The sequence below is a fragment of the Hipposideros armiger genome, unplaced genomic scaffold, assembly GCF_001890085.2.
Source record: "Hipposideros armiger isolate ML-2016 unplaced genomic scaffold, ASM189008v1 scaffold_645, whole genome shotgun sequence".
Taxonomy (NCBI): domain Eukaryota; kingdom Metazoa; phylum Chordata; class Mammalia; order Chiroptera; family Hipposideridae; genus Hipposideros; species Hipposideros armiger.
This window is the reverse complement of record NW_017731995.1, coordinates 837,725-856,184: the sequence shown is the minus strand read 5'-3', so window position 1 is coordinate 856,184 and position 18,460 is coordinate 837,725. Positions and strand designations below refer to the sequence as shown.

The following is an 18,460-nucleotide window of genomic DNA, read 5'->3' as shown; positions in this document are numbered from 1 at the left end:
AGAACAAAACGACAGCACCTTGTCTGTTCCCCTTCTCCCAATTCCCCAGCACTGTTCCCTTCCCCCCAATTCCCCAATAAAAATCTTAAAAAAAAAAAATCTTGAACTGAACCACATCTCCAAAGGCCCCCTTGCTGTATTCACAGGAATTAGGATGCGGGGGCCATTATTCTCTCTACCACATTATTCTCTCTCAATTGGCATCCTGGTTTTCATCATCGTTTAGCCAGTCCCTCTAATAGATGTTGCTTTTTTTTTTCATTTCAAAATATGTTTATTTCTTGCGCTATCACTTTCTCTCTCTTAATCAATGTGTCTACTTTAATAGCTATACCCTGACAGCTGTGGCAGGAGTGTGTGGGGTTTCGTACTGGAAGGTTGGAAAGGCATGCTCAGCCATGCTGGGAGTTCTGTTCAAGTTCATTCCCCCCACCTGTCATGTCCCGCTACTTCATCAAACTAAAGTACTTTCATTGTGCCCTGGACGGTTCTATAATAAGAAATAACCCCTGGTAGGGCGCTCCCTAACTCAGTGTTAAAGGTAACGGTGTACACTGAGCGTTCTCGCTTTGCTTCCCGCTCTCGGAATTGCTCCTTCTCTCTGACTGAAACCTCTGAGCTTTCTTTCCCTCCGGTCTCAGCTCTTGGGAACACCTAGGAGGTGAACGCCTCACCTTACCACTCCCTGGGGCCCGAGGCCTGGGCATGCGCACCGGCCGCAGCGGCTAGGAAGCGACCGCTGGTCTCTCCTCCTCCGTCTGCCGGCTCCGGGACCGGTCGGGCTGGTTCTGACATCTGGGGAATTAACGTGTCCCGCCCATCCCTCGCCTCGAGCCGCGCAGGCTCCGCACCTCCGCCCCTGGTTCCTTCCCGGATTCCAGCTCCTAGGAATGAAAGCCGCTACAAAGGGCTTGAATGAAACGTGTGTGGGATTAGCGAGTCGTAAACCACCAGGGGATCCCGTCTCCCCACAAACCAGCATCTCTCGGAGGAGGCAGAGGAGGGGCAGGAGGCCAGGAGCGGAGAGCGCTTGGTGTCGCCGGCGCGCACAGCGGCTGGAGCGGCGGGGAGAGGCCAGGCCACCACCCCCTCCCCGGCCATGCACCGCCTCGCCCGCGGCGGTTCCAGGCACCACACTCTCCGCCCGGGCTGCGCCCGCTGTCGCAACAACAAGCTCCTGCGGCCGCCGGCACCGTCCACTGAGGAGCATCGTCCGCCCTCCCCACCCCCACCACCGGTTCCCTTCTTGGTGGGGACACGCAGTCCTGCAGCCCGCGCCGCCCCTGGTCAACTTTGAGCAGGAGGAGAAGCAACTTTGACAGTGGCCACGGGTTCCGAACCCCACTTCTCCTGGGCAGCAGTTGCCTCGTTAGTCGCTGGGGTTAGGGGAGCAAGAGTTTCCTGGGCGCATCTGCGCTGCGTCTGGCTGTTGGCAACCTGTTTCCAGCGAGCGGAGAGCGGGCTTGCAGCTACTAGTCATCTGAAGGAGGGGAACTTATTTTTCTTTGCCTTAAGGGACCTCGGCTCGCTACTGGATAAAGCAGTATCGAAAGGATGTAAACAGACAGAGCAACCGTTACCAAAAGGCCATCGCCCAAGGGCAGGGAGGAGCGCGGGGCTCGGTCCCCGGCTTCCCGCGGTCGCTACATTAATCCTCAATCAGGTGTTGGTTGCAACTTTTCAAGGTCAGCCACCGGGAGCGGCAAGTCCCTTCCTGAACCTTGGGGATACGCAGCGCTCGGGTTGGATTTGGCTGAGAAATGCACAGGACGCCACACGAGGAAGGATTGTAGAGCGGGAGGGTTGTGACCCCAAGACCCATCCCCCAGCCTCCCCGTAATCTCCCGTCCCCAGCTGCCCGGGCGGGGGGTGAGTATGTGACATGTGTCTAACTCTCAGCAGCAACTTTGGCAGCAGGTGTGGATCCTCAGTCGGAGCCGCGGCTGCCCGGCGCCCTCACCGAGCCATGCGGCCCCCAGGCGCGCCTCTTGCCCGAACCTCGCGGCTGCTGCTTCTGGTCCTGCTCAAGGTTTCTGCCTCTCCTGCCCTCGGTTCCGCCCCTGCGCCCAGGAACGAAACTTGTCTGGGGGATGGCTGCTCACCTACACTGAACCTGCGTCGCAGCAGGGACGCTTGGGGACCGAGGAATGCTGCAGGAGACCTACTAACCCGTGCGACCAGGAAGGAGGAGCAGGAGGCAGCGGTGCGCGCAGCACCGTCTTGGGACCTACTGGCGGCTCGCGGAGCTGACCCAGGTGCGGACAGAGGGGCGGGGGCGTCGCCAGCTGAGCCCTCGGGACCTCCAGCCAGGCCTCCTGGCCCCTGGAGGTGGACAGGTGCCCGGGGTCTGGAGCCCCCCGGAACTTTGGGGAGAGGGAACCCCACGGCTCTTCAACTCTTCCTTCAGACCAAAGAGGAGGAGGAGGAGGAGGAGGAAGAAGAGGAAGAAGAGGAGAAGGGTCCGAGAGGCAATGGCATTTCCGGGCGCCGCCAGGAGCCGGGGGTGAGGACAGAACCCGGAGCCGGCGACCTTTATTACTGGCCAAGGAGAGTCGGGAAACGCCAGGGCGCCCACCAGGACCTCCCACCCAAGGCGGTCCATGGACCGTCTGGCCACGAAGGGCGGATGATTGCACCACCTGGCAGGGCGCTGGCCCAGAATGGGTCCGCGGGTGAAGGGGTCCCCGAGCGCGGGGGTCCCCGCCTGGGGAACAGCACAAACCGGCGCTTGCGACTGAAGAACCCCTTCTACCCGCTGACACAGGAGTCCTACGGAGCCTACGCGGTCATGTGCTTGTCGGTGGTGATCTTCGGGACTGGCATCATCGGCAACTTGGCTGTGATGTGCATCGTGTGTCACAACTACTACATGCGTAGCATCTCCAACTCCCTTCTGGCCAACCTGGCCTTCTGGGACTTTCTCATCATCTTCTTCTGCCTTCCACTCGTCATCTTTCACGAGCTGACGAAGAAGTGGTTGCTGGAGGACTTCTCCTGCAAGATCGTGCCCTATATCGAGGTAATGCCCTCCAAGGAGTCTCAAGCTACTGGCTTTACCCGCTTCTGGGACGTAGCCTCAGAACTTCTGCTCCATGCACCTAGCTGGCTGCTGAACCCCTTCACTTGTTCTCTGGGTCCCTCCTTCATTTCTCTTGCCAGTTATTTATGCATCTGTCTATCTATCATCCATCTATCATCTGTCCATCTATGTATCTATCTATGTATCTATCTGTCATCTATGGGGGCAGCTTTGCTCACTCACCTTGAAACTCATCTGCTCCCAGATGGTGAAATAATTATCTCATAACGTATAGACTTGTTTAGATTTTAAATTTATCTCTCTGAGTATAGTGTCATATGTATTTTTGATTTGGCACCTATCAGAGATTCTAATAAATGGCCAGTTCATGTTCATCATTATTAGAACTCAGCAAACAAAAAACCTGTATCATTTATCTACCAGATTTCTAGTGCTTCAACATGTTTCTTTTCCCCCCCAAGAAGGCTACTATATCTTTTCTTAAATACAAAAATAGAATAGTATTTTATTTAACAAAGGAAATCTGTCTTTCTTTGTCAGTTGGCCTCATGATGTATTAATAACCTCCCAAATGAGTTTAAGTGTCTTTGGCTGTCTGCCATGCTGTCCCATCTAAATTCTTATGTCATTTCTTGTTTCTTTTTTACTTCTCAATTTCCTAACATTTTTATTTATTTTGTGTGAATGAGCTTAAGCAGAAATAACACTGGCCATCATGGCACAGACTTTACTTAACTTTCTCAAAGTATATGATATATGTTTGTCATTCATTAGGGTACAGGGGATTGGCTATTTTAAGGGACAAACTCTTAAGACCAGAAATTTCCTTAAGAAAGGGGGCATCTCAGAGGCCCTAAACTTGGGAAACAAAATCTTTCTGAGTACACTTTTACTGTTTCGTACTGTGGCAGGTGCCCTGCCCCATTATCATGGTCCTCGGAATTTGCTCTGTAAATGGCCTCTCTCTAAACATCAGTTCTTGGAAGGAGCCCAAGTGCTTTGTTGCCAGTTGTGGTTTTAGCCAGCTGGCCCTTGATGTCCTCCATTCAGACCGCCTGTGTCATTTATGGAAGCAGAAGAAGGGAAACTGTAAATATTTCAGAGCCCCTGATCCCGTCTGGCACCAGGGCCAGTGACATTATGTTCAACATTGTCCCGGGGCCTAAAGCAAGGGGATAAGTAAATAGAAAACAGTACCTACTCAGAGGGACCAAGGCAAGAGACAGTGAATAAGACCCCGTGTTCTCCTGGCAGGGATCAGAGGCAGAACCATTCCGTGCTTGCTAAATCAGCTGGTGCAGCTTTACCAGGAACAAGGGTTTCTTGTTGTCAAGCTCCAAATAGTTCTGAAACATCTAACTTATTTGGCAGATGATTCATTTATGAATTACAGAGGAGGTAGTTGAATTTGTTGGAGAATATGTGTCTACCAGTTACCTCTTCAAGGTCAATTTCAATTTTAAATTTCTCTGATGGTTTGAATAAGGCAGAAGAAATGGACATATGCAAGGAAGAGACAAAAGTAAACTACAAAGTGAACAGGAGAGTTACCCCAGGAAGAGAGGAGTGTATTAGCTTGTCTTAAATGTATTGGACACGTAGAAACCTTTATCATTAAAGAAAAAAACAAGGTATACCAAAAAACCCTCCCCCCCCCAAAAAAAAAAAACCCTGAGGAAAGAAAGAAAATTTACCAGAGTTCTTCAAAATAACTTTAAAAGAAAAGAGCCTCATCCAAATTCAGAAAAGAATATAAAAACTTTGCTTAGTTTAATGAGACCTATGAGTTTTTAGTGATGGTATTTATGACGCATGGGTTTTAATTTTCTTTCTAATTCTCAGGATTTTAAAAAACCGTATGCTGTAATTTCATTTGTATTTCATCTTCCAATGTAATTCTCTGCTCCTTAAGAATATTTTGCTTTTACCTCTTCTCTTGTTATTAACACAATTATCGTTATGTTTTATTCTCTGTATTTTTTACCCTTCTTTATAGGCTTATTTTTTAATTATTGGTACTCGATTTTATTTTCCCTAGAGAAGCAAAGGTTTGAGAGAAAAGGTTCACTCTTTTATTTTTCTTGAAAAATTAGACCATAATATACATCTTTAAATGTATATTTACTGTTAAAGTCAGGAATGAAAATCTTAATCTTTAATCTAACATGTAGACTGTGTTTCTACATTCCTACCTGGTTCTATTATTCTGAAATAATTTTATAATATTTTAGCATGCTTTGTGAAAATAATTACTGGATAGTAGTATCAGCCCCATGATTCCTGATTATGAGAACAAGAAATGCAGTCCAAATCTCAAAATAAAGCATTTCTGCCTCCAGGAGGCACTGTTCTTTCCACAGAAGTCACAGAGATGTAGTACAGAGTGCCTGTTCCATGTCAGGTCCCCCCCAAAACAGATCTAATGTGGAGATTGGCTGGCAGGAAGTTTATTGGGGTGTGCACTCAGGTTCAACACCTGGTAGGGAATGGAGGAAACAGGATTGGGCAGAGAGAGAAGATGCAGATGCCACAAACACAGGGTTGGGGTGACCTGCAGGGATAACTGGAGTTAATGCAAGACGGCCCAGACTTTACATCCCGACTTTATGTCCCCTAATGGACCAGACATTGGATGCAAATGGCTCCCAGAAGGGGGCATCACCTTGAGCTGGGTGGGTCTTTTTGGTCAAGGGCAATTCCAAGAGAGGGGTGCAGCTAAGAGCCATTGACCGCTAATAGTCCCAGTGGTTGGGGACCTTAGCACTTCATTCCTGAAGAAAGGACTTCTGTGGGGAGGCAGCCTGCATGGGGAACCAAAGCCTTATTATAGTAGCTTTTGAATTATTGTGTTACATTAGAACCAGATGGCATTCTAATCCAACCCCCTGGTTTTAAAGATGAAACATGGAGCTCAGAGAAGAGAAATAACCATCCTAAGCGTCGTAGTCAGTGACAACCAGCCTCTGTCTCAACAAGTGGTGTTGTTTACTTATTAGATAAACATCTATGAGGCAAAGTTGTTCAGTGAGTGTTTCCTTATTCCTGACCCTTGCCATCTTTTAGAAAAGATTTCTATATCCAATAGATAGGAAAAAATAATAAATGTCAACTGTTATATGGTGAAATTGATAGCTTCTTGTATTCTTAAGTTTTATCTTGGTTTTCATAAATTGACAGTTCCACAGTTGGTGGTAGCTCGTTAAATTTTTTAAAGTTTCAATAATCTGAGACAACTGCACTTTTTAAAGTGCCAAACATGATTATTTGAATGATCTAATAAAGTTATGTAAGTTACATTTTATGTTATTAAAATAAAGTATTTTATATTGGTGAAGTACATTGCAAATATACTACGTTTGTTTAAACTTTCTCCAAAATGTGCTTCTTCCCAATCTTATTCCTATTAACCACAAGACTTTTTAACATATTTGACATGTATCTCCTTTTGTTATCTAGATTTTGCCTTTTCTTCACATTTTTCTATTTATTTTATTTGTTGGCTAATCATCCTCTTTTTAACCACAATCCTCATATTGATTTATAATGTTTGATTTACCATTTTTATCATAATCTGTTTGCCTTTTCTAATATTTGAAATTTTTAATATTATTTAGTTACTTTAAAATTTTATCCACAATTAATTTGTATTTATTTTTATTTTTGTTGAGGTATAATTGACAAACAACATTATATTAGTTTCAGGCATACAACATAATGATTTGATATTTGTATACATTGTGAAATAATCACCACAGTAGGTCTAGTTAATATCTGTCACCTCACAGAGTTACAAAATTTTTTTTCTTGTGATGAGAACTTTTAAGATCTGCTTTCTTAGCAACTTTCAAATATGTGATACAGTATTATTACCTATAGTCACCATGTTGTACATTACATCCACATGACTCATTTATTTTATAACTGGAAGTTTGTTCCTTTTGACTACCTTCAACCATTTTTTCCACTCCGCACCCCCACCCTCACCTCTGGCAACCATCAGTCTGTTGTCTGTATTTATGAGCTTCGTGTGTGTGTGTGTGTGTGTGTGTGTGTGTGTGTTTTAGATTTCACATTTAAGTGAGATCATGCTTATTTGTCTTTCTCAGTCTGACTTATTTCACTTAGCATAATGCCCTCTAAGTCCATCCATGTTGTCACAAATGGCAAGATTTCATTCTTTTTTATGGCTGAATAATATTCCATTGTATGTATATATACCACTATTTATCCATTCATCTGTCAGTGGACACTTAGGTTGTTTCCATGGCTGTTGCCATTGATGTTGCAGTGAACATGAGGGTGCATACGTCTTTTCAAGTTAGTGTTTTTGTTTTCTTTGAATAATTTCCCAGAAATGGAATTGCTGGGCCATAAGGTTGTTTTATTTTTAAGGTTTTGAGGAAGCCCCATACTGTTTTCCATAGCAACCACAACTCATTTTTATTGATCTTTACAGATTTTCTCTCTCTTTTGCCTTTTCCTTTTTTTTTTTTTTTTGTCTACAACTTGAGCATTAGCATAATCTTAAGGAGGTAGTGCAATTTTGGAGAGAGTTGGGTGTGTGTAGAAAAATAAGAGGTGTTTCTTCAGCAGAAATGACAGATCTCTGCAATTTTCTTTTCATTCCAGTTTGTTGACCTCAGGCTTGAGGAGAGCAGGGATCTAGCTTGCAGGATCTATTGCTAGCAAGGGAGCATTCTCAAGTTCACCGTTGCCGTGAGTGGGCATGTACTAGGAGCTATTATAGTTGTTAACTTCTTTCTTCCTTTTCCAGGACTGTGATGCCTTTGTGGCCTGGTGATAAGTCCCATAAAGACCAAGGGCAGATGGAATGGTAGGAAAGGGGGATGGGAGAGAAGGGAATCTGGGTGGATGGTGGCCATCCCAACACGCCCATTATTTTAAACTGGTTTATGAGATCGCCACCAAAAGAAGTATATTCAAAGTAATAATTGTATGTGGGGGGAGGGGTGGAGAGAGAGAGAGGGAGATGGAGGTCTGGGTGTGAATTACAGTAGGATAATGGAGAAGTAGTGTTCTACCTCACCATTCCCTTAAGGATCTAACAAATGGGAAAAACCAAGTAATTCAGGCACTGAAAGTGCAACCAGAACAGCTCTTTGCTCATTACTTGATGGAAGCCAACCAGAGTCAATGTATCATCTGACCCAGACCCACTGCTAAGTGTTTATTTCTGTTTGGACCTTGACTGGAGGTTTTGAATAATACAGGCTCCTCCTTAGTTTAAAGAACTCACACCTTCATGGTGTATGGTAGAGAAGAAGACATCAAATAGTTCTAAGATAATCCCAGTGCTGAGTGCCTTTTTTATTTTACTGGGATACAAGATTCCTCCTACATGAGAGTGGAGGATGGATAGAGGGAATGCATCTCACGAGGGCCTCTGGACTAGAGATGATCTGTGGAAGGTCTAGAATCCTTTGTGACCAAAAGAGCCAGATTCTCCAGTGACTTTGAAAAACTGGTTTTAAGCTGAGTGAAGCAAATGGCTCTTTCGTTGCTTTAGATTGTAATTAGCACTGACAGATAAGAAAGGAAGGTCCTGGAAGCTGAATACAATATCACAGGTATACGATTCTACACAGATTTCCCTACAATTTCTACATTCAAGTAATAGCACATTTATAATGGCAGATGGTAAATTTGCTTGAGTGGTGGATTAGCCATTAGGCATTCTAATGGACTTTTAAGTGGAAACATACAGTTTTATGAGCAATTTCAGTTAACTAATAATATTCTCATGGAAAATAGACTCATCGCATGAGAATAGTGCTTAAAACGTATTTCATGACTTCCCATTAATCTCTTTATAATAATTTCCTACATTTCCATGCAAGTAAGACTATTTAGCTGATAACTACTGCAAAACAACAACAACAACAACAACAAAAACTTACAGAGTGTGCCCTTATTTCTAACTCCATTCATGAACAGTGTATGGTGAAATTTACTGAATTTGGGTTCCACATAAAACATAAAAACTTTTTGATATTCAAATGTGAAATTCAAATAATTTCCTTAACTATTGATTGTAATAAGAATGTCATCCTTTTCTAAAACTTGTCAATGAGGTATAAACAGGGACATGATTTTTCTTTACTTTCTTTCTTAGAGATATTAGTTCCCATTCAGCTTTTAAGGATTATATATAACACAACAGCACCCAATAAGTGATTAAGGAACAGTTTGAATAATTCATTATGCTCTATAACCTTTTTCCATATATATCATCATCCATTTATTTTTTCACTATCCATTCATTCATCAAACATTTATTGGGCTTTTCTTCTATGATAGACACTGGGTCAGGAGGGGACAGGGCTAGAAAGGGGAGGGAAAGAGGGGAAAAAGTTTCCAGAGATGAACAACATAGATGAATTACTGTTACTAAAGTTACAGAAAAGTAAAATAACGTTTTACCATGTGGAATAATAGAGGTTTAAACAAGGTATTATGGAAATTCAGGAATGGCCCTGGAGTGGATTAGCTCATAATTATACTGGGTTATGACCAAAAATAGAGAAATTAAAGTGAAAGTTGTGCTCTCTCTAATTCCTTTGGAATCAAATTTTTACAGTTGGTTTTCATAAATGACACTCGGCCTAGATCTGTGGCGAAAAGTTCCAACTGTGAAAATCTTTACATTCTTGCCTTCTTATTTTTTCAATCTCTCCTGGAATAGGAGGTCCATAAGAATAATTGGCAAGATAATTTGGCAGATTGGACAGTACCAGAAATTTTTTTTTTTTAAGATTTTATTGGGGAATTGGGGAAGGGGAATAGACAAGTTGCTGTCTTTTTGTTCTTCAGTCTAGTTGTTGAGGATGTCGCTTCACTGGCCCATGTTGGTATTATCATTGCGCTCTTCCCGGGTGAGGCAGTTGCTCACTGGCCATTGTATGGCCGCTCACACTGGCTGCCAGCCACTCACGGTAGCTCACGGCAGCCCACTGCAGCCTCACTGCAGCCTACGCCATCGCTGGCGACTCACAGCAGCCCAGCTCCAGGTCGAGCTGCTGTTCACCATCTTAGCTGTAGAGGGCGCAGTGTCACTGGCCCTCATGTGGGATCCAAACGGGGGCCCTGCTGCTCAGAACTGGCATCCCAAGCCAAGTCCTAACCAACACACCACTCAGCCAGCCCTAGAAAATTTAAAATATAGAATTATTGTAAATATTATGAAATGTTTAATTATTATTTAGAATATTATGCCTGAGATAATCATCTCTGCTTTGGAATTATGAGTCCTTATTAGCCATAAAGACATTAATTAAATCTAATTTTAAAACTTTCCTTAAATGACTGACTTATTTAGCAATGTAATAACCTTAAAATGAGTCCCTTTCTTCTGAAAGTCTCAGACATGCCAATTATTTAATTTGACCTTAGAGAACCTAGTAACCAAGGCTGACAAAGGAGGTACTTTAGACCCTATTATAGAGTGGAGGGAAGGGAAGCATCAAGAACACTTTTGCAAGAATTAGATTAACCTTTCAAGCACAACATCAGAGGGAGGACTTATCCTGAGCTCCTGAGGGCTGCCAAAGCATCTGGTTATGTCAACAAAGCATCCTTCCACAGCAAAAGGGAGCAAATATGTCTGCAGAGGCAAAATAGATCTGAGCTTGTGTGTCTACCATGGCTCAGTAGGTGATATCTGCCTTAGCCTTTGCCCTCAACGCTGCCTGGACCTTGATAGGATGTCTCCACCTATAATAGCTCCTCCTATGTGATGCAACTAGACTTAGCAGTGTCCATTGGACACACAGGTGTCTGTGTGTGGGATGTGGGCTGTGCAGGGAGAGGCATGGACAGGCAGGGGGGTTTGTCTCTGGCACCACACTTCCGCTCCCACCCCCCAGGGCCCCTCCTGTCATTTTACTTCCCAAGAATTGACCTGCCAAGGTCCCATAATTAGCTCAACCTTGTTGCCAAGACTAACTCTTAAGGATCCTAATTAGAATGGTATTCTTTGTGCCAAAAGAGATGATCTCATAGAAAATGTCAAGGTGGGATGGAGAAAGGGATTGCTGCAACCTCAACTATGGGGTCTTTCTATTTGCAAAGTAGGTATAGCTGCTGTTCCATAAAACTCCCCTAAAACACAGGATCGAATCACAGTGCCAGGCTTATTCTTGAAACAGAATACTTTCAGTTTGTGAATTTATGATAGTTTTCAGTGTTGTCAGCACACTGGAGTGGTTCATCATATTAATGAGGCCAAGTTCACCGATTTGGGCCCTGCCTGGAGTGAGTCATTTTCACTGGGTCTGTGATTATACTCAGGGCTGCCATTTTTACTCCCTCCTTGTCACTCCCTACCTTCCCCCTTTCCTCCTGCCTTTCCTGTCTTCTCCTTGGGTCACATCTCTCCGTATAGGAAAAGCATCCTTATTAACTAATTCACATCCTGTTAACCAACGTGAGGTTTAGAGGTATTTGCCTTTTGTAAGAGGGTTGAATGAGAAAGAGTACTACTTCCTTAACAGACTACCAAGGGAATTTTGGTTAAAAGCAGAGACATTTTTCTCTTAAATTGTGGTTTCCCAATATCATTCAGATCATAATTACCAAAACACAAATGGATGAGGCCAACTCTGATTTTGTTCTCAGTGTAGGTTCACCATTATCCAAATCAATGTCATTATTTATAGGGAAAATAGATGCAAACTTGTTGCTATTTTTTGGAAACTCACCAGAACCCCTAAGTGACAAACAGAAATTCTAGGTCAATTGAAGATTGATTAGAAACATCATAATAATACCAAGCATTGAAAACTGGACTGTGTGCTTGGGGAAAATATTCAATTTTGAAATGAATTTCTAATTATTGAGAATAAATATGGAATATAAAACTTCTTTAAGGCCTGTTGATTCCAATAGATTTTTCCATCTTGAGACAAATGATGTTAATTTTGCTTCACTTGCATTTTTATACTAATGAGCATTGACACATTTATAATTAAATTATAATATTTTAGATAAGTTGTAGCAATTTTTTTTTAACTGCAAAACCAATGTACTGTGCTATAGAACTCAGAAGTTGCAATTGGTAGGAAACCTTATGTCAAGGTGGGACTATAAAGGTAAAGAAAGGTTTATAGGATTCAGGACAAGTTTGGGGATGATAGGTTGGGGTTTTTGTTTGTTTTTTAAAGATTTTATTGGGGAATTGGGGGAGGGGAACAGCATTGGGGAATCGGGGAGGGGGAACAGATAACTTGCTGCTCTTTAGTTCTTCAGTCTAGTTGTGGAGGACATCACTTCACTAGCCCATGTTGGTATTATCATTGCGCTCTTCCCGGGTGAGGCAGATTGGTTGCCAGTCACTGGACAGCCACTTAGGGCGGCTCTTGACAGCTCATGCTGGCTGCTGGCTGCTCACAGTAGCTTATGGCAGCCCACTGCAGCTCCACTGCAGCCTATTCCGTCGCCAGTGACTCACGGCAGCCCAGCTCCAGGTCAAGCTGCTGTTCACCATCTTAGCTGTAGAGGGCGCAACGTCACTGGCCCTCATGTAGGATCTGAACCAGGGCCCTGCTGCTCAGAGCTGGAGTCCCAAGCCAACTCAACCAACACGCCACTCTGCCAGCCCTAGGTTGACTTTTAAATAGTCTCAATTGTTTTTAAATAAGTAAGAGAATGTTACCAAGTTTACACAAGAGGGAGGAAGATGGAGGATGAAGTAATAATGACAATTGATGCTTTCAAAATATTTTTCCTCATGACATTGGGATTCACATATAGATGAAATAGGCTGGGCATAATTGAAATTAATGGATATATATGATATGTGGGTGTATCTTATTAAATCTCAGTGATCCTGATAAAGGTGGGAAGCCTTCTCTTTGGCTGTGGAAGAGTGGCCATGGAAAGCTCTATTGTCTTTCAGAGGTGTGTGCATGCGTGTAAGCGGTGAGGCAGACCTCTCCCCCTCACTGTGTTTTGGTTTGGAAACCCTAATGGAAGTGTGTCACTGCCATCGTGTCATGATTTGCATGTACTCTTCAATGAAGACCTTTTGATAAAGGTCATCTCATTCACAGCAGTCTGATAAACAGTGGCTCTGATAAACATGCTGTCCCCACTGGTGCTCAAAGAAGCGTTTCTTTTATGGGGAGGTCGTCTGTTTCATGGGGAAGTGCTGCTAAGATGGGGACTATGGAAAATGCACGAGAAAGCCAAAAGCATAGGAACTCAAGCCATTTAGAGTTTCAAAGGAAACTCTACCCTGTGCGCCTGCTTTTTTTCCTGACTGATTGTTAGGCCTGTAACCAGGGACTTATAATAGATAATCATTCATGGGCTGAATGAATGGGTTTTCTTAACAATAATGCCCTTGTTTTGAGAGTTACTTGTATGAAAAGGACAGCACAGAAATAGATGCACTTAAACATCTTTTTGAGGTAAAGTGTGTTAGGCTAGAGTACAGTAGTGATGACTTTGGTTAGAAATGTCCCTGTTCTATAAAAATCAGTGTATTCCAGTTGCTTTGCTGGACTTCCAAAGCATGTAGATTCAGTTTCTTCTAAAAAGCATTTTGCCTGGAAGTACGGTGGCCGTTTTCCCCTCATTAGTGTTATCACTGATTTATATGAGAAGGTTTAGCAAAAGATACTCTTTACTTGGTTAAGAGTTGGACGTAATGGGACTTGTGTTTTCTGTTTCTCAGCTTCCTCTCATTCCTAGTGTTTTCTATCTTCAGTAAGCTGCTGAGAAATGGAGCAATAGCTCCTACACAGGATCTTCAAAGATGGCCATTTTCAGAGAGGAGCTGTATGCCCTTTTTTCACATCATGGTGAATCAACAGGGGGTGAATCGAGTGGCTCAGGTTTCCTCAGGGAAAAAAGTTTGTATTGCACCCACAACTTGAACAACGGGGACAGCATTTGGCATCGAAACTGCTGCTTTCCCACCTGAGTGCTCAGGTCTCGACTTTTCCTGTACCTGTTGGTGCCCAGGTGCCCACAGCTGCCCGGAGACTTGGTGCCCTGGGTGCTGACCTTGCAGGGCTGGGGGGAGCTTTTCTGTTGTTACTCTGGGATACGAACACCAGCAGAATGGTGCTGTTTGAAAGAAAAGAGTTTAGATTTTATTTTGATTTCTCTTGCTTCTGTATTTTGATGCCAGGCCCCTCAAAATGCTCAATATCTATTTTCCTAAATAGTTACAAATTTCTACTTCCAGTTTTCCTCTGAGCTGGAATCTCAAAATGAATAGCCTTGTTTGTTGAAAGTGTTTACACGTCTGCTTTTGTTGATGTTAATTATCCCCCCCACTGCAGTTTAATTAATAAGAGATTGCATCTTACTCATTTCGTCTCTTAGGATGTTGCTTCAAAGAACTAACCATCTAAGCGAATGCGTAACAGCTTTATTCCCAAGAGCATATTTCATAGTGATATTGAATTTTAGCAATCAGATATGGTCATTAAATGCAGAAGATCCAGCATTCATGATACAGTTTGATAATTGTGTATAATTGCACTATTCATCTTGGTAGAATTTCTAATGAGCTGTGTGTAAACAAGTATATTTAAAAATTGTGATAGAAATCTTCTCCTGTTACCCCAACATTTAGAAATTTTAATTACATGGATAGATCTCATATCTGAATAGGCAGAAATTAGCCCACCATCCATTATCCAGATGATTTTTATCAATTAATTTCTGAGGTATGCAGTTGATTCTTTATGGATGTTTAAAGCCTTATGTGAACAATTTGGGAAAATCCTGAGGATGGGGTTTCCACCTTTCTGGTTCTTTTACATCATAAAAGCAAGAGCATAGGTGAATTTACAGCAAAATATCTGAAGTAATAGTACTGCAGACCGGACAGTAGGATGGAGTAGGTATCTAGGACTAGTGTTTGGGCTTCAGTTGCTTTTGGCAACTGCTCTGCAAGTTCTCTCTGCGGTGGGGGCAGCATTTTCCTTAGAGGCTCCTTTAACAACTCTCAGCTCCGAGACCTTCCTGGACAGTTCACCCTGTTTCAGCTGGGTGCTGATGGCAGAGAATGCTATCAGACAGAAGGACAATTTGAAACCAGGAAGCTGAATGCAGGAGTTTCCTGAAATTAGTGTATGAACTTTGGGACATTTCCCTTAACCTATGAATGAATCATTAAGAGGATTACGGATCAGACATGTCTGAGGTTCTGACTCAGTAGCAAAGCTTTTGGGAAAATGGCTGAAGAACTGAGCATCTTCAAGTAAAGTACAGTGCAGGAGAATTGCTGAGCAAAAAGTTGGAGCACATGTAAATCTTGCTCAAAATTTGTCCTGTCTTTTGTTATCATGTGAGATGAAATGTGCAGAAGCTAGAAACCCCCCCCCCTTTTTTTTATTTTTGCTTTTCAAAGCAGTGACCATCTTCTAATTAAGAGTGGGTGTACAGCACAGCTTATGCTACCTAAGGAGTAGCAGTCTAATGCACCCGCCTTAATACATGTCCACCCACATTCATTCATTTGCTATTACTTCTCATGAAATGCTTTGCCACTGACTTGGATAATTGGACTTAAGTATACAAATACTAGCTCTGTGATCATTTAAATCTAGAGATTTGAAATTAGGGCAATTAATCGGGGAAGAGATGCTATCCTTTGTGTGTTCTTTGTAAGAAATGATAGAAAACTACCAAGCGAATAGATGTGCCAAGCCTCTGAGAGACTGCCTATCCTCAGTCTCTAGTATTTTTATCTCGCCAAGCTATCCTTTTAATAGAAATGTTATTCTTAATTTAGAAAGACTGCACAGTATAAAGCTCTGTACCTTTGTATTTGTGAACTGACTCAGCATACACAGTGACAGGGAGATATGCACAAGGATTTGCCTTAGTAAAAATGGCACAGAAAGCCTTGCTGACGACTTGTTGTCTATTTGATAATTTGAGAATTTTGTTTTGTTTTACATTCTTACAGAAAATGAATCAAAACATTTGAAAAACTAATATATAAATGTCAGGTTTCAAAACTCTATAGAAGAGAATACTGAAATTTCCAGCTAGCTCTGTTTGATGTAGACCTTCAGAAAATGCCAAGTTCTTCTCAGCTTTCCATTCAAAATATGGCAGTTACTGACATTAAAAAATATAATCTGATCTTAAGACAACTGCATAGTGTGGTCCTCAGTTTCAAGGATTATTCCGAGTCTCTAGCATAGATACAAAATAAATTTTCATCAAGGTGAACAATTTATTAATTTGAAAATTAATTTCAAAAGGTTAATATAAAGATGATTCTTTTTGGTGGCCATATTGGGTTGATATTTTTTATACTGGCATTTATGGGAAACTTTCTAAAGATTGTGCAGAATAAGAATGGTGGTTAGAAGCTCAATCATGACCTCTTGATCTGTTCTGACCTAGATCTTTGTTAGTCATATTTTTTTCTTCATTTTTGCCTCTTAAACTGTTAGTCCCTCATTATATCTCATTTTCAGACTGTCATCACTAACAGTTGGGAGAATAGTTAGGGCATAGACACAATGTCCTAAGTTTCCATATTAGAAGTAGTAGATAATGACTATTGTGTAGTGTGTAAGAAAAGAAGAGAATATTTGATGTTGGAACTCTCATAGAAGCCACAAGGCGAGTTGCATCATTCTGGGGAGAGTGGCAGCTTGCATGTAGTAGATAAACAACAATTGCTTTGAATGTTAAAATTGTTAGGACAAATGGTTTTCCTTTTGTTAGCATGAGCCCTGTGAGTTCTAAAACGTTTTGACATGTGCATTATATCTACCCATTTTTCCTTGCCCCTTTGCCAAGGCATGACCCACAGCTGACACAGTCCCACTCCCAGGCAGGGGACAGTGATGCGATACCCAGGTGATGAGATGCAGCCCAAAGCATCCCATCTGTAGAGGGCAATTTTCTTTTAGTCTCCTGTTTTATCTTAATCCTCATGAATATTTTACCTCTTATTCATTGTCCTTGTTTACATATGTAAATAATGACCTCGTTTATTCAACGTTAAATCACTTCCATTTCCCCCAAAAGAGTTGAGTACATTTGATGCTCCAGGGTGATCGCTGTGCTTATCTTGTGACTTTGAGAACCACCTCCCTTCCCGCTCTTGGTTGACTCTGACCTCCTTGAGGGAAAGAAACTGCTTCTTGTTCCTTTCTATGTTTCCAATATCTAGCACAGTGCTTGGTATGGAGTCGATATGAATTAGTGTGTGCCTGTGTTGGATGTACTCCTGGGTAGCCCATTAGAGTGCATGTATGATGCTTGGTTCATATTTTATAGGTTATTGGATGATAGTACGTGTACATTAGGAACACGTGTTTATACCCCTGGAAAAGCTCTGTGTGGAAAAANATCTGGCCCCCTAAGAAATATTTACAACATTATTGATTATATTCCCCAGACTGTCTTTTCTATCCCTAAGGCCATATTGCAGTTACCAATTTGTATTGTCTCATCCCTTCCCCTTCTCCTTCATCCCCACCCCCTCCCAACTAGTAACCCTCAGTTTTTCCTCTGTGTCTCTGAGACTATTTCTGTTTGCATTTCTCATTTATCCAGTTTTTTAGAATCCACGTATAAGTGAGATCATATGGTATTTGTATTTCTCTGACTGGCTACAGTAATCAAAACAGTATGCTACTGGCATAAAATCAGGCACATAGATCAATGACTTGGCTGCTTTGATTGATTGAATTAACTGGAATCAACTTGACTGCATTTCCTATCCACCCAAGGATTCTGTGATCAGGATTCAGCCCCTGAAAAAAGAGAGAAACTATTTTTTATTGTTAGAGCTTGTGGAAGAGTCAAGAAACACATACAACCCCCCACCACACACACACACACACACACACATGGAAGTGGAGCGTTAAACCGGTGATACTTTTTGATGTTTTCTGATCTATTGGGTTGTCGGAAAAGTCAGGATGCATTTTTGCAACAGAAAACAGAAAAAATATGTCATGACTTTTCCAACACCCAACAGCATCAGGAAAGACATTTAGACTTCCAGTGTTTTATCTCAGAAAGTCATAATCAGTCCTTACATCATTAGGGACTAGAAGCAATGATTCTCACCAAAAATACAAGTGGCCTTTGGGACAACACAGTTCTTTGTTGTTCTGTGTTGTGTGTGATTTTTTCCCAGTGTCGCAGTGTGTTTGCTACACCTGCCCCCAACATCTCCTGGTGGTTGTGATAAGTACCCCCCTCTCCTGTCCCCTCCTCCCCCCACCCCACCCAATTTCCAAATGCAGCCAGATCAGGCCAACTGAGAACCACAGCAAGGTATTACGGTTACTGAAATACTTTGAAAAACACAGAGGCATGGCCACTATTCATAGTTTGCCATGTTTTATAAAAATTAGAATATGAAAAGAAACTTTCAGCCCTAAAATTATAACATACATGTAGATAACTCCTGAC

General features: G+C 42.4%; 1 protein-coding gene across 1 annotated transcript in view; it reads left to right on the top strand.

The window, feature by feature from the left end:
* Positions 1–1,183: 1,183 nt before the first annotated feature.
* The window catches only part of GPR37 (G protein-coupled receptor 37), a 22,241-nt gene continuing 4,964 nt past the window's right edge, over positions 1,184–18,460 (top strand). Inside the window, exon 1 of the mRNA XM_019625913.1 lies at positions 1,184–3,019. Within this exon, the coding sequence (XP_019481458.1) occupies positions 1,883–3,019 (1,137 nt within the window). The 5' untranslated portion in view covers positions 1,184–1,882. The remainder of the gene's footprint in view (positions 3,020–18,460) is intronic.